General features: G+C 42.4%; 2 protein-coding genes across 6 annotated transcripts; one reads left to right on the plus strand and one right to left on the minus strand.

Moving 5' to 3' along the window:
- CLRN2 (clarin 2) lies at window positions 1-3,908 on the minus strand. Of its 5 annotated transcripts, none has more exons than XM_065658814.1 (4): window positions 3,673-3,908; window positions 2,522-2,678; window positions 652-831; window positions 1-284 (listed from the first exon to the last, which is right to left on the minus strand). In XM_065658814.1, exons 2-4 carry the CDS (start codon window positions 2,673-2,675, stop codon window positions 19-21), a joined length of 600 nt encoding a protein of 199 aa, XP_065514886.1. In that variant the 5' UTR covers window positions 2,676-2,678; window positions 3,673-3,908; the 3' UTR covers window positions 1-18. The 5 variants fall into 5 exon arrangements, with proteins under 5 accessions (XP_065514886.1, XP_065514877.1, XP_065514866.1 ...); XM_065658805.1 differs by having other exon boundaries at window positions 2,522-2,831; XM_065658794.1 differs by having other exon boundaries at window positions 2,522-2,841.
- An 8-nt stretch (window positions 3,909-3,916) lies between these two features.
- Window positions 3,917-14,393, plus strand: QDPR (quinoid dihydropteridine reductase). Its single transcript, XM_065658763.1, has 7 exons — window positions 3,917-4,111; window positions 4,226-4,318; window positions 5,670-5,766; window positions 7,463-7,603; window positions 10,122-10,230; window positions 11,564-11,647; window positions 13,538-14,393. The coding sequence occupies exons 1-7, from the start codon at window positions 3,932-3,934 to the stop codon at window positions 13,644-13,646; spliced, it is 813 nt and encodes a 270-aa protein (XP_065514835.1). The 5' UTR covers window positions 3,917-3,931; the 3' UTR covers window positions 13,647-14,393.
- The last annotated feature ends 1,444 nt before the right edge of the window (window positions 14,394-15,837 follow it).

The raw sequence follows: 15,837 nt of genomic DNA on the forward strand, positions 1-15,837 counted from the left end.
TAGTTTTGCATAGATTTATTAGTACATGATATCTTCTGCTGTAACATTTGCTTCTTCTGTTTTAGTCTTAATTTTAGGGAAATGAATCCCACTAATGGCTATTAGCAGCAAATTCACCGCATGTGCTGTGGCGCTTGCCACACAAAGCCAAAAAGAGTCTTCAAACCTTTCTTCTAAGACAACGAATTGAAAGACATTTTCACGAAAACTGGCGATTCTTTCTGTGAGGTGATGAAATTTCACAGCAGCCATAAAGCTGGTGACTGCAAGTACTAGAAATCCACCTGCAATGAAATGAAACAAGGCAGATTATGGTTGGGCTTCAGAAGACTTACTGAATACAATAGTGGGTGTGATACAGACTAGGGATGGATTTAGGCATGGCTTAAACACCTTCAAAATGCTTAGTTTTTATTGTATGGCCAAATGTTGTACCAGTGTTGGTAATAAAGTCCTTCCTTCAATGGTACAGACAGGGCCTAATGACTGGCATTCACAGCTCCTGTAAAAAGCTGATAGATGCGAACTCACTGCTACCTTCATTTTATTCACAAGTATTTAACTCAAGGAAATATTCAGTAAGGCAAGAGAAGGGACATTTAACATTGTGTATGAATGTGACTGGTAAAAGCTACTGGTAAATGCTGTTACCTGCAATGAAGTTCCAAAGGCAAACTCCTGCTGGACCTTTAATAGCCCGGTAAGGAACTTTTATTGCGTTAAGAATGCAGAATCCAAAACTGACCAGAGAAAAGGAAATGGCCACACAGAGGAACATTATAATGATGACGTGCAGGCCTGTATTCAGCTTTTTCACCATGTGTGGGAAAACTGTCAAGGAAGGAAAATGTCATCTAGTCAGTGTGTGTTTTTTCTCGACAACAGCAAACATCACACTGTGCTGGTGCTGCAGACTTAAATCATACTGAAACAAGACTATCTTTTACAGAGGTGATCAATTCAGGTAAGTACACTTTAGTTCATGATACTTTATTTGTCACTACATCACACAAACTAAGGATATTCTACTGCAGGAATATCCTTTACAAAGGTGCTGTGAATAAGGATTCAGGCTTAAGTCCTGCTTAATTTATCTACTTGTGTTAATGTCTTTATCTCTGCTATAGAATTAATTAGTAATTAATTAATTAGAAAGTTTATTAAAGAGTCCAGAAAGCTGTACAGAGATTAAAGGAGACTGGCTACTTTTTCCTCATTCTCTTTGACAGGATAGGGTGAGAGAACTGGTATGGTATTTCTGAATAGAGGAGCAGAACAGAGCTGGAAGAGGTTTGACCTGATGGCTGGTCTGCCAGCCATTCAAACTCACTGGACAGAGTAATTGCGTGTGACTGCTCTGCCCATGTCATGAAGTTGCAGCTGCAGTCAGAGCTTGAGCAAGACTTGGTTATTATAAAAGTGACTAGTCCACATTCATCTCAGCTTAACAACTGGTCATGCTGATCCAAGTTAAGGGTGCTCTGATTCTCTTCATTCCTCTTAAGTCCCACAGTCCTGCCTGCCTTCGAGTTTTTAGAGTGGTGCTGTGCAGTTGTGTAGTCAGCCATGATCCTATGGGAAACTAATGGGTTTTTTTTGGTAGGTTCATTTTTTGGCCAGCTTAACTAACTTCCTGACCAACTTCACTGCAACAACTTAAAGAGCCATTGCAAAGGATTGGGCAGGACAGCATTCCTGTGGGCTACAGAGAGGATGAGGCTGCAGCAGCTTCAACTTGTATCGGTTTAAGTCACGGTGGATCCACACGCTGAACGGAAAATCATTAATGCAAAATAACATTTTCACTACAGCACATGATGTGCAAAAACTGGTAATCACCCAAAGTACAGATCAGTGTCTGAGTGCTTTTGAGACCTCAAGAAAATCTTTTAAGTTAAAAAAAAATAAATAGAAATTCTTACAGATGTATTCAAGAGTTCAGCATTTTTTTCTCTCCAAAGTTACGAGGAAAAAAGGTAAAAATGTCTTCAACACATTAATAAAGTTAGGAGTGTCTGCTATGGCAGACAGCTGCATTAGGAGAGCTAGAGAAATGCAGAAATCTGGCCAGCTAAATAGATCTCTGCTTCTTAAAGGAATAAAAAGGTTAAGGAGTTCAACAGAGAAGGTGAGGACAGAGGCATAGAGAGATTGCAGCGCAACACTTGGCATAGGAAAGAGTCAGTCAAGGAGAAGGTATGATTTACAGGGTCATCTCCAAATGACTTTCACTCCCTTCACAAGACCAACAGGAAACCCTCAATCTAGCCTTAGGGATTTCCCTCCCCCACCTCCATATCTTGATTTCAGGATATAACAGAACACAACTGGTAGAAAAAAGTTAGCCCAAAATGATAGATATTTTGCATTTGCACTCAGATCCCAAACCATAAAACCCACATGTCAGCCACAAATACAAATTTAATAATAGCAATTTGCATTCTATGAGGTCTTTAAACAAAAAATATTTTTAAAGTTGAACTTGACATCAGACTAAAGAGTCAACCAAACCTGTACTTACTTGTGAACTGGGAGCGCCGCCCGCCCAACCCACACTGCCGAATTTTGCCGCCCCGGAAGAGTCCGTAGTAAATTTCTCCAATGAACTTGATCAGCTCTGGATCTGTGGCATTGACCAAATCAGCTCCTGTTTTGCAAAGGATCTTCCCAGTCATCCACTTTGGGGTCCCCATTGCAACAACAATCAGGATAAAAGACACAAAACTTACTAGAGAAGCCAAGGCAAATAAAGTCTTTTTAAAGCAGCCAGGCATCCTAGTGTTTTCAAGGAATCATCACCAAGGCCTCTCTGCAGCAGGCACGTCTCCGTTCTTTCTCATGCTCCAAAATTCACAAATGAAGAGCAGGTGCTTCAGAATACATCTCATTGTACTTTGAATCTCCAGAAATTAATCAGTTAAAAATCAAATGAACAATGTATTTTGCTGCAATAACATCCTGAAATGGCTGCAAGGAACAGCTTCATTATACTGTAGAGTGGTGATGCTTGTTTCTGCGGAAAGTAATTCTATCTCTATTGCCTGGCTAAGGTTTCATCAGCGGTTTAACTGTCCTGCTCAAATGACATTAAGTTCTTTACTGTAACCTCATGGGAAGAAAATGAGGAGCAGAATCCGGTTTTTTAGATTGTTAAACGTGGGTAAGTAGCTGTGTGCAGGGGGCCAAGGATTAAACCAGGCAATTCGGCAGCCGGGTTCTCCGGGCTCCTGAGCCGCAGGGGGCCCCCTGCTCGCCCCCGCACGCGGGTACATGGCAGTGCCGCCGAGGCGGCGCGCTGCGGCGCGGCTCGGAGCCCTCCCGTCTCTCGGCCTGCCAGCGGAGGGAGGCACATCACCAGTGCTCCGCGCCGTGCGGCACATACGGACCCCCCGAACACATGTGGTTCCTGCCGCCCCAGGGACTGAGCTAAACGGCGTAATCCAAGCTACAGGCGCGACCCACGGGTGCTGAACAAACCCGCCTGTAATTGCCTGCACTCCTACGATTACCGCTACTTCAGCCCTGCAGGGACCTCTGTAACCGCGAATTAATTACTTAATTAATCAATTAACCCTGGCGGTAACACAGCCTGTCGCTGGAACTCAGACCAGGAGGGACGGTCGCCTTGGCCGGGGGAGCTGTGAGGGTGGATGCCTACGGATAGGTGCCTACCCCTCAACACCGCCGCCTCAAGGGTGCGGGATTTCCAGAGGTAAAAGTCTCCCAGCCGCGCCGCACCGCACCACCCGAGCCGCGAGCCCCAGTGCAGGCTGGCGCTCGGCCAAGACCCCGCGGTTTCTCCTCGGCCCGGCCGCGGCAGTGCCCCGGAACCGCCGCAGAAGGATGAACCTTCCTGCCCCTGCAGGCCCCGCCACTGCCACCAGAGTCGGGCTCTGCCGCCTTGCACCCGCCCCCGGCGGGGGCAGCCCGCATGCGCAGGCGGGACCGCCCGGCCACCAAGGGAAGTGCTGTGCGCCGAAGCAGTGCTGGAGCTGGAGTGGGGCGGGCTGCGCTGGCAGGCAGCATGGCCGCGGCGGGCAGGGTGCTGGTGTACGGGGGTAGAGGCGCGCTGGGGTCCCAGTGCGTGCGGTACCTCAAGTCCAGGGACTGGGTAAGCGCCGGCCGGCCGGCCGGGCGGGAGGTGGCGAGGCGGGGAGCGCTGCCGATCGAGGGGCAGCATGAGGCGGTTCGGCGGCCGGGCGCTAACGCGCTGCTCTCTCTGCAGTGGGTGGCCAGCATCGACCTGGCGGAGAACGAGGACGCCAGCGCCAGCGTGGTGGTGAAGATGGGCGACTCTTTCCCCGAGCATGCTGAGCAGGTGGGTGGGCGCGGGGCGGCCGAAGGCGGTGGAGGGGGGCGGCCAGCCGCTCCTTCGTGCTCTCATCAGTGTGCGCTTGCCAGTGCTGCGGCCGCAGGGAGGGAGGCGGCTGCAGGGATGGGTCCGGGTTCGGGCAAGAAGCAGCCGCTGTGGGCTAAGGAGCGTACCAGTGGCGGTACCCTCAGCCCGAAGGTAATCACATCTCCCTGTCACTGCTTCCTTCTTATTTGTAATTTAATTGCATGCATGAATATGCGGAAAAAGCTTGATGTGGGATTTTGGAGGTTCAGCACGTAATGCAGTTTTGCATTACTTTTCTCTTGGTGACTGGAAAAGTCACAGGCTGAATCAGGTGAGTATAATAAAGATGAATTTGGGCGCCTTAAAATGCAACAACACTTCTCTCGAATGTCCTAAATCTTAAATACATAGTTTGTAGGTTTCAAAGCGTTCAAACTAACCCCTGATGGGATAGGTAGAGAATACACTGGTTTCCACAAAGGTGAATATGGGAGAATCCAAGCTAGCCTAAAAACTGTTCTGCTTCATTCTCAAGAGATGGGATTTAGTTTTTAATTTGTAACTTTTGACTCTGTTTTTCTTGTTGATAAACTGAACCATTAGCCAGTGTTTTCTCGCTATCTACTAATTCTTAAGGCTCTTGAAGAGTAATGAAGAGTTTGTAACGTATTTTTCAATGCTCAACTGTTGTGAAAACCAGCGGATATTTGTCTTTGTTGAGAGACAGGCTGTGTGCTTTTCACTTTGGCAGAGAAAATCGGTAGGCAACACATTTATTGCCAACTGTGAAGTCTTGTATTTGAAAGTGGAAAGTATACTGGATATTTAAAAGTATACAAATATAAATTAAGGGACCAGACTTGAACTGATGGTTGTAGTCTAGATAGAAGCAATAAAAAGGCTAATCTTCAGTTGTTCATTTCTTGCACTATCATCAAAAGTGACACCTGTAGTCCTGGTCAGACCTGGAGTTTCATTTTCCATGTTCAGCAGTACCATACCCAGAGAAGAACCTGTCAAAAAGTGAGTCACAAATAAAAACTGTTAATGATACAGGTCAGGGTCAGGTCTTTCAGTCCAGCTAAAATCAATTATTTCCAGTACCATCATGCACTGTGCAAGCTGACCTTCTTTGGGCTGACTTTCATCTGTAGTTGTCTTTCAACACAATTACTCTTGAGTTTATATAGATCATAAATGTTAATTTTATGCATTTATTTCAATTGCTGTGTGTTGTGTTACTTGGCTAAAAAGTGGGTCAGTCTTGACATTTACTTCTGTGCCTTACTCATCCAGCATTTCCAATGTGTCTTTGTTCTGTGTACTGTAGGTGACAGCAGAGGTTGGAAAACTCCTTGGTGAAGAAAAGGTGGATGCAATCTTGTGTGTAGCAGGAGGATGGGCTGGAGGCAGCGCCAAAGCTAAGTGTAAGCCTTTGTTACATGTGTGTCAGTAAACACGTGAATGAAATCTGAGAGGAATCCTTAAAAATCATGGTAATAGGGATATTTCAGATGGTCTTTCTTCCCGAGTCCAGAAGAGGACATGAGCATAGAAGTACAGAATGGCTCAGTCACAATGCTGCTTAGTGCTTCTCTGAACTTTTGCGATTAAATTTGCACGGCACTTGGTATTCTCAGTAATACTTCTTGGTGTGCCAGTTTGCACTGAAAAATCTCGATGCACTTTATGAAGGAGTTCAGTGTTATTTGCTATGAACTAACTTCTGATGAGTTTACCTATATCAGGCAAGTTACATAAAACAATGGCTTGTCAGGAACATCAGTTGTTTCCCAGTTCATTGCTATATGCATATAAGCTCAGTTGCCTCCTGTAGTTCTCTGAGCTACTAATGTGCAATACAGTGTTGGAAGAGGCTGTCTAATGGCCTGAGATCATGCTACAGAAAAAAAGCCTGTAGACATGGAATATTCAGAATGAAATTTTATACTTTACCTGCTAGTGTAGAAATACAAGCTAAAAAATAGTCTTGTTTTCTGTCTGGAGGAAATTTGATAAAATGTATTCTGTTCTTTCCCCAGTCCAGTTTGGACATGAAAGGCAAAGATTTTTCTTTGAAGAGTGGCAAGATGGAAAGGCATATGTGCTTATGCTACAGCTGCATTATGTTAGATTGTTAGTTTAAATAAGCTACTTTATCATAACCATGGTTTATAGTGATGGTGTTGATAGAGTAGTAGGGTATCTTGGGATAGGTGGTTGGCTTACACCACGGTTATTTAGACTTGTTCCGTATTGTGTTACGGAAATGGTCATTCTGAAATACTAGAATCTTTGGCATTATTGCTTTTCTTTTTTCCCATGTAGATATTGATAATAAAGAAAACCATTGCTGAGAGTTCATATTTTGCTTCCATTTGAAGTTACTATTGTACCTCCCTTGTAGGCTGCCTTACTGGGGATTGCAGCACGCTTACTAACTCCAGTACATAGGTGCACTGGAACACTCATTTGGTACAGTGCAGATGGGTGTGTATTCGGTATTCCATGACAGTGTCCTAATGTCAGGCAGACAGGTTGTTTCTTGGTTTATGAAGTAATCTGACAAAAAAAATATTCCATGACAGTGTCCTAATGTCAGGCAGACAGGTTGTTTCTTGGTTTATGAAGTAATCTGACAATGAGAAATACTTTCTTGTTGGACTCCTTTGTCTCTTGGAGTCTTCTGTCATACTAATGGAGCATAGTCCTTTTGCAGTCAGTGAGGAAGTTATGAAAAGAGTCAGATCTTGCGGCTATAAGGTGGGGTGAAGCTAGTGTGAGAGTTTTGAGGTCCTTGACACAGATTGAAGCAACCTTATAGGAGTTTCAAGAACTTGGAACTCTGAACCATTAATGGAGAGCTAATGGAACTGTTTTGTGTGAGTTTGCTTTTTATTTGTGGTGGTGAGAAAGTAGGTAACTGCCTAGAATATATGTTGTAGAGTTGGAACTTGGAGCCTAAAGAGAAGGGAGATACAAAGGACATAAATTGGTATTTTAGCGAATGTGGAAGTAGAAAATAGTAGAAAGCATGTTTCCTGTTGTATTCTGACAGTAAGGAAATTGGAGTTAGAAGTCTTCTAACTCTTAGTTGATTTTACTAATTCTCTTCCTAATTAGCTTTGTACAAAAACTGTGATCTGATGTGGAAGCAGAGTGTTTGGACATCGACTATTTCCAGCCACCTAGCCACAAAACATCTGAAAGAAGGTGGCCTCTTGACTTTGACAGGAGCTCAAGCTGCTTTGGCTGGAACCCCAGGTAAAATGCAATACATGGTAACTGCTGGGACATCACCAGTTACAGTTGTCTGTGTGAGCATTCTTGTTTATGAAGCAGCAATTTCACTCTCCAGTTTCTTGACATTTAGTACAAGTGGAAAATTGCTGCTGAAACACTGAAGTGTTGCACTTTTACAGGTAACAGTACAGAATCTCTTCACACTGGAGTGCAAACAGAATCTGTATTTAAATAGCATCCTTGACCATGGTGAAATGTACCTGGCTAATACATGATACAATAAAAAAAATTTGGAAAATAATTTTCAGAAGAATAGAAGCACACAGTAAGCTGTAAGGATAATCGTAGAATCACAGAATGGTTGGGGTTGTAAGGGACCTTAAATCTCATCTAGTTCCAATCCCCCTGCCATGGTCAGGGACACCTTCCAATAGACAAGTTTGCTTGAAGCTCCATCCAACCTGGCCTTGAACACTGCCAGGGATGGGACATCCAGAGCTTCTCTGGGCAACCTGTTCCAGTGCCTCAAATAAAGTAGAATGTCCTGTTTGTGTTCTGAAAGGTAAAGTCCTTAGTTGCACAATTTTTCCATTGGCAATGACTCAGCTAATTCTGTTGACTCTGTCTTGTTCATGTTCCGATTCCCATCTGCCTTTGCTTCAGACACAGATAAGCTTGTTGATGTTCAGCTTTGACATCTGCTAGCTATTTAATACAAGCTTTACTGGGTTTTTCATCTCGCTCCTCAGCAGGTTGGTCTGCATGGAGAGAGAAATCTGGGAGCGATCTAACATTAAAGCAGCACTGACACAAGCCCACATGCAGGGAGTGGAAAGGTTTTGAGACAAATACTTGTATTTCCCAATCTTTTGTTAGCATGACTTTAACTATATTTTCATGAGACATAGGTAGTAAAATTTTAAAACATCCATTTTATGAACATCCCTGAAGGCTGTGTCTGAAACTGTTTGGGGAAGAATAGGCTATATTTTCTAGTTAGTGGTTTATCGTGTATGCTTAGAGCTGCTTCTGGCATAGTCAGAAGATAAAAGGCTTATTTTATGAGAATAAGCAGATGCATAATTTACAGTGTACTGCTGCTGACCGTATATAAATGAAAAAATGTGAACTCCAGCAAACTTTCCTGTTTATTATTTGGTGGTTTTGGGGGAGGTAGGGACCACAGCACAGGAAACTGATTTGCTTTCATGTTCTGAACTAGCTGGTTTCAGCTAGTCTGGATTTTTTCCCGAAGAACACAGCAGTGCTTTCAGCAAACACATGCAACTCATTAACATCAGGAAGAATTGGGAAAGAGTTGTTGCTCAACTTTTGCAAATAGGACTTACTAGGCTTGTTACTACAGCCCTTATGGAAAGAGTAATCTTTTTCTTGTTTGCTATTAGCATGGTTTTTCTTTTGCTGTGTGAAAATGTTGACTTGCATAATGCGAACTGAAAAATACTGAAAATCACAGTTACAGAAACAGTCTGACAGTGGTGGCTAAGGAATGTAGAAGCATGAATAGGTTAAAGAAGACTTAGAATGTTTGCTTTAGACAGGACAAGAGGGGAATGCCATACAGTTGCAAGTATCTTTATTGTAACAGTAATACAAGCTTGCTCCTGCTGCCCCTGATTCTCCTGATAAAAATGGCATGCTACATTATGTGCAATTTGATATAGTGGAGACAGTGCTACAATGTAAATTTGCCTCCATAAATTTGGTACAAAACACTTCCTCAGGAACACTGGAAAGGAGTTGTGTAGTTATGTATAAATGGGCAGAAAGGCATCCAGTTGTAGAGATGAAATGCATTTTTCTTATGTACTTAATCTGTATCTGGGCTGCTTGGCAGAATGTACTGTGAGACATCGCAGACCTGTAGCACCCTAATTGTCCAGATCTTTACCCAACCAGTGTGCCTTATGCTCTCATTCCTGTTGCTCTTACACTGCTGAGTACTGTCTGCCTAGAAAGCAGCAGTGTTCAGGAAGAAATTCTTCTACGCACAGATTATTTTCTCCCATGGTGGGTAGGGAGGTATTGTAGCTTTTTTCAACGGGCTTGTCAGATTTCGATGCTGACCAAGTGAATTACAGTTCTGGAGAGAAGTGAGCTGTATCTGTTTGGGTCAAAACCTGCATAAGATGAAAACGAATGGATGATTACCTTCAGTAAAGTCTACAAGCATTTTCACAGTTACTTTGTTAGATTTGTGAAGTTAGTTAGCCCTGTAGATCACATCTTTCAGGGAATGTTTGGGTACATTAACTTACTACTTAACTCTGTAAGCTGCTAATTAATGTGATGCTTCCTGGATGCCTAGTAAGAGCTTCTTGGTTTTTCCCTTTTATATATTTTTTTTCTCTTTTAATATGTATGTTTTAATATGTTTTAAAAATCTGATTCTGTTCTGGCTGCAGTAAGTGGTCTTAAACTTCATGTTCATCAAACAATCTGAGTTTTTGTATTAAGCTACTGATGGCATTGAAAGCTGCTTTGATTGTGCTTTAATTTGCCTGTTTTTAATTGTCAGGGATGATTGGCTATGGCATGGCCAAAGGAGCAGTGCATCAGCTGTGTCAGAGTTTAGCAGGTCCCAATAGCGGCCTGCCATCTGGGTCTGCTGCTGTTGCCATTTTACCGTAAGTGATTGCACAGTTGCTTCTATGTTGTTTTATTTGCTTACTGCTGTAACCTGGAATCACATGGATGTGCTTGTGATGTCCTGTTCACAGGGCACAAACAGCTTCTCACACCTATTCACAGCTTCATGCAAGTCACACAGAAAATGTTGGTTTTTTTTTTTCTTTCCTTTGCAAAACAGTAGTGGATATTAGGATTGAAATTTGATTTGCCTTTAACCAGTTCAACCGTAGCTGTGCATTAACATGAGGTTTTTTGGTTCTTTTTTTCCAGTATAGACAGAACTCTGAAAATGCGATGAGCTATTCAGCACAGTTGTAGATTGAACCATGTGATAGTAGTAAAGGGTAAATAGTAAAGCAAAAGGACTACTTGACAAGTTTTGACTTGGTTAAAGATGCTTCTTCATAAGGTGCTGCATAACTAAGTAATGCAGCATTAAAAAATCGGTAAAATTAGATGATTTTGGGAATATGTGAAAAGAAAAAGTTTAGCTTGTATTTTCCTGTCACAGCTGTCTTTTTGATGAGGGAAGCTAGAAAAGTAGCCTAGAAGATCTTCACTCTGTCTAAACTCAGCAATTCTGTTGCCAAAATGAGAAACATTTTTCTTGCCAGGTCCATATCTAATTCAGGACCAAAAACTACTAAAGAGTTCTATATAGGGACTCAGAACACTGTCTGAATTCACCCTGCTTTGTTTTCCTCATACACAAACATCACCTTCTACAGAGCCGTATGGACAGACAGACACCAATATCACCGGCCTCTTGGGTGTTCTGCATTTGGATGCTTCTCATGCAAAACTGGTTTTGAGTGAAGTTTTGAGAAAGTAATGATACCTTGGATTATCAACAGTATCTCAAGGAAGGAGTTGTGAAAAGTTCACCCCTTTATCACTGTATATAGCATAAATATATATCACCAAAGTCAAAGCTTCGTATGCTTGTGCACTTAACCTCTGCATTTGCAGCTGGCATGAGGCTCTGTGAAAGAATGGCTGTACTGTGCCTGTGCTGTACAGTACACCTGAATAAGCATGCTGCTGTCTCTTCCTGCCTGCAGGAGAGAGAGTAGAAGGGAGCTGTGGACTGAGTGATTGCTCTAATGGGCTGGATTTCATCAGCAAGCCAGGAAGATGAGGGCTTGTAGGTTGGAGCCTTTGGTATATGTTGAAACTGATGGCTGTATGTTCTCAGCATGTGGAGGATACAGGGGAAATCCATACCACGTGGCCTAAAAGGCAAGCATATGCTACAGTGCTGAATAGAAGCAGGTGGCACTCATCAGAAACATGGTGTATCATTGAAAGGCTTATCTTTTTTAATCACAGGGTTACCTTAGATACACCAGCAAACAGGAAATCAATGCCTGATGCAGACTTCAGCTCCTGGACGCCCTTAGAATTCATTGCTGAGTGAGTATCAGTGTGGTAACTAAGCAGTTCCTCACTGTCCCTTTTGCTGCTCTATCTTTATTGCGTGTTCTCTCTAAATAGCAGTCTTGGATTTGGGTGGCTTTTTACCTCCATCATCTCATTGTGTGTGTTTCTCAGTCACATTGGGTTTATTGCACAGGCTTCTTAACTGGAGAAAATCAGCCCAACTATGTCAACTGCAGCATCTCTACACCAGTTATTCCAACAAGGGAGATTGCCTTAAGCAGTTGTAAGCCACAGAACCTCATAAAGCCTGTAGACAAATTGCAGACAGCAGATGCAAGAGACAATAGTCTGGCTTAAAGGTAGACTGCAAATAGGCATGGAAACTTTGGGATTCTTGTTTTTCTGTTAAACACTCTGTGGCCAGTCTGTGGTGTCTTCATTTCTCAGCTGACAAAACTCCTTCTCTTGTTTAGAAAAATTTAGTCAATATGTTTGTTTCTTTTTTCCATCATCCACAAAGGCTTGTCCTGAATGTTGTTGCAAGATGCTGAGATTCCAGCTGTAGTTTGCATAGGAACAGGCTGAGATTGCCCTGCTCACTGTGTGTCGCTTCTCTTGGTTAGAGAGGTGCAGCACAAGTGCTGCTTTCTGCGCTGTGATCAGGAGTAGCAGAGATCCTGCTGAGGGCGAGCTGTCAAAAGGAAGAAAATAAGGACACAGGGAAGAAAATAAGGACACATTCATACATTGTAAAGGGCTTTACTCTTACACTTTTTAAAGTCTTAGAGTTGACACTGGAATTGCATTTACCTATTGATAATTGTTCAGGGAGTAGTTTAGTTCTGACATTAGATTTCCTTTTTTTTTGTGACATTTAGAGTGAGGAATGGTTTTGTGAGCACCCTCTGCAGCTGTTTGATGTGGCTCTTTAAAAGGCCCCATTGAGTTGGCCTAAAAACATTTAAAAAAAAGATCTTTAGTTTATTGTGCTTAACCAGATGTTGTGGTTTTACCTTTTTTTTTTTTTTTTTTTTGTATATTTTTAAGTCTTTTTTTTTCATATGGAAGAACTAAGTTGATTGTCTTGGTTTGTTTCTTGAGTTCTAATTCCTGAACTTTTAAATCTGGTTTTGAAAATGGAAAGTCATGCCGGCTGTGGAAGAAAAACATGTGATATTAAGTGTTGGGAACATCTGCATCTTGGGAAGGAGGCAGAAAAACTTTCCCTACCAGGCACTTGAATGTTGTGCCATTGTGTCAGATGGCAGGGACGTTCCAGCATGGCAGTTGCTGTGTCTGCAACATTGGAAGGGTTGATGGACATGAAAAATACACTGTGCTTTCTGTATTATATTTTGAGCAAGGAGTTTGTGTTACATCTTGGTAAGAAGTGTTCTGGTGTGTTACCTGAATGAGTCCATCTTACTTTGCAATACACTGAATGTCTTAAGGCTTTGTGTGCTTCTGCTGAGACCAGTTAAATATCTAAATGTTACAGTGGCCTGTAGGAGACTAGTGGGTTTAGCAACTCTGTTATAGCCATGAATGCTATAAAGGCAACTTAAGTTGCCTTTCCTTCCCCTTTTCAGTATTTGTTTTGAACTTGGAAATAACTCACCTCTTTGGCTTGCCACTTGGACATTTTAAGCTCCCGGCCTTTTCCTTTGAGATGTTGTGAAAATCCTGTGTGAGCTCTGTAAAGCCCTATGGATTTTTCTGGGCCTTTGGCCAGTTCTGAGGGCCTGAATCCAGTTTGGCACTGCTAGTTCACAATGTACATGGAAATTACCAGAAAGGGCAATAGGAGGAGAAATAAACTAATAGGCTTTTATCTTATGCTTCCATCAGTGTACCTGATAATAATAGTATTTTTTTTTTTCTTTCCTCTTCCTAACCCTGTTTTATCCATTTATTTTGAAACAGAACCTTTTATGACTGGATAACAGGAAAGAATCGACCAAACTCAGGGAGTCTAATCCAGGTGGTGACTACAGGAGGGAAGACTGAACTAGTTGCGGCAGCACATCTTTGATGTAAGCCTCTTAAGGCGGTGGAACTTCCATCAGAGGAGAAGCTATGGGAAGTCTGTGTGCCACTAATTTCGGTGGTCTTCTATATCCAGTAGTTATGTCATTAATGGAACCAGATTTCAAGTAATATTTCTGTGCTGCCAGTGTGAGCTATCAGCATTTGTTTACCAACTTGTTTACCAACAAGTATCATGTATTTGTCTCTAAATGCAAGTTGCAGCCTTGAAAGTGTGTGTGTGTCCTAATTCTGAGCATTGTATGTTGACTTACCTGTTTTCTCTGAAATAGGAACTGTGCTTAATTATGTCATGTAATCACACACATAATGGTTGGATTGTTATTTTCTCGGTCAGTAAGCGTTCCTGGCAACTTTCTGTGAAACTTCCAGTAGTCTGTGTCTTTGTCAGGAGATACATCCCTGCCCCTGCAGATTGTGTTGGCTGTAACAGCAGGAAACATTGCAGTCGGGTATAATGTCCTAGTCTGGTAACATTTTTCTTGTCAGTGTTTTGCTTAAGTTAATGGAACTCTATAGAGAATACTCACTTGAGAAGGAGGTTTCTAATTTGCCTTACAGCTCATAAGCTGCTGTCAGTCATACTGTAAAATGATTAGTGTCTTTGTGTTAGGCATGATGGTTCTTTACTCTTCCAAGAAGCAAAGTGCCGTAAAAAAGTACTAGAAAAACATATATACACTTCTATTTGAATATGGATTTTTTTTGTGATAAATAAATATATATTGTATTATGTGCTGGACTGTCTCCATTACTGTAACCTAAAGATCTGGATAATGTTTTAAACAGTTTAATTGGACTTGCAGTTTGATTACAGCAGGGGACTTTTCACTTCCTTCTTTCTGAGCATGCTGCGTAAAACGCATTTCTGTGGTAGAGGTGCACAAGAGCTACAAGCCGTGCACAGAGGCAGGCCTTCAGCAGGAGCAAGAAGTGTTAACTTTAATCCAGCTACATTGCATGGAAATACAGTTTGGTTGCACAGTGAAAGTATTTGTCTAGTCTGAGCATAGACTCACATGAATCCAGGACTGTCAGATTTTTTGGAACATCTTGAAAACAGCTGGATATGAAAAGTTGTATGTACAGTCTCTATGCACCTTTTTTTTTTTATATATTCAGGTTTAAGGATTTATCATCATGAGTGGATTTATCATCATGAGTCAGGAAATCTTTCCGTTCTTTCCACTAGGAAGAGCTGATATATCTCCTTGTCAGTTTTACCATGGTCATACTGATTGCCTGATTGCCTCTTGTGGAATGGCTGTCCCTTTACTTCGTTTTGCTGGTTGCAAAGGTGTAAGGGTAATTTTTATGTCCTGTTGAATAAGTTGAGAACTGTCAATTCATGAAGCTGCTTTGGATTCTAACAGAACACTGGCAGCTGTGCTGTTTGACTAGTGGTTTCTGCAGGCTGAGAGTACAGACAAAAGCTGTGAGACACTGATAAGGAATGAAGCACTAAGGTGTTACTTGGTTATCCTGGACAAGGGAAGAGCTGTCCTACTACAAGCTTACCTGACTCAAAGGCTTCCCTTTTCCAAGCTAGCTGAATTTCCAAATTGCATTCAAGTCACTGTGTCATGTTGCCTTGCAAACATCAATAGAAATGTGTCTTGGAAGCTGCCTGAACTGCAGATCAAACTCTTGAATGGTGAAGGGAGTACAGCTGGGATTCCAGATGTGTTTTATATAGACCTGGCAGGCTGTATGGCTCAAGGGTACTTTTGCAGAGCTTGCTGTGGCAGTAGATGGTAACACAGCAAATAGGACTAAGATGAGCAGAGAATCTTATTTGCTAACTGCTACAGGGGATTTGCATCTTTTGTAGGTTGTGTGGACATACCCAGGTCTTAACATTGCTATTAATAACAAGAGGAAAAGGGGAAACCGGATTTAGAACTTGGTAGAACAGAGAGGGTCAGGAAAAGATGAGGTGTGATCCGTGCATTTCAGAAGCTAGATGGATTCCTTCTTTTTCACTGGAAAGACCTGGGGGTCCTGATAGGAAAACCTGAGGCAAATGTGTGGTTCTGACCTGGGTGCTTTAGGTTTGCTCTGTGAGAGCTCTGGTTCCGTCAGCCAGAAATACGGCCTTGAAAATGGGAGGTGTCCACACTATACACAGACACGCACCTAGAGACTGCAGGTCTGTTGTGAAGATATACACAGAATGA

Source organism: Lathamus discolor, chromosome 1, assembly GCF_037157495.1.
Source record: "Lathamus discolor isolate bLatDis1 chromosome 1, bLatDis1.hap1, whole genome shotgun sequence".
NCBI classification, from domain to species: Eukaryota; Metazoa; Chordata; class Aves; order Psittaciformes; family Psittacidae; genus Lathamus; species Lathamus discolor.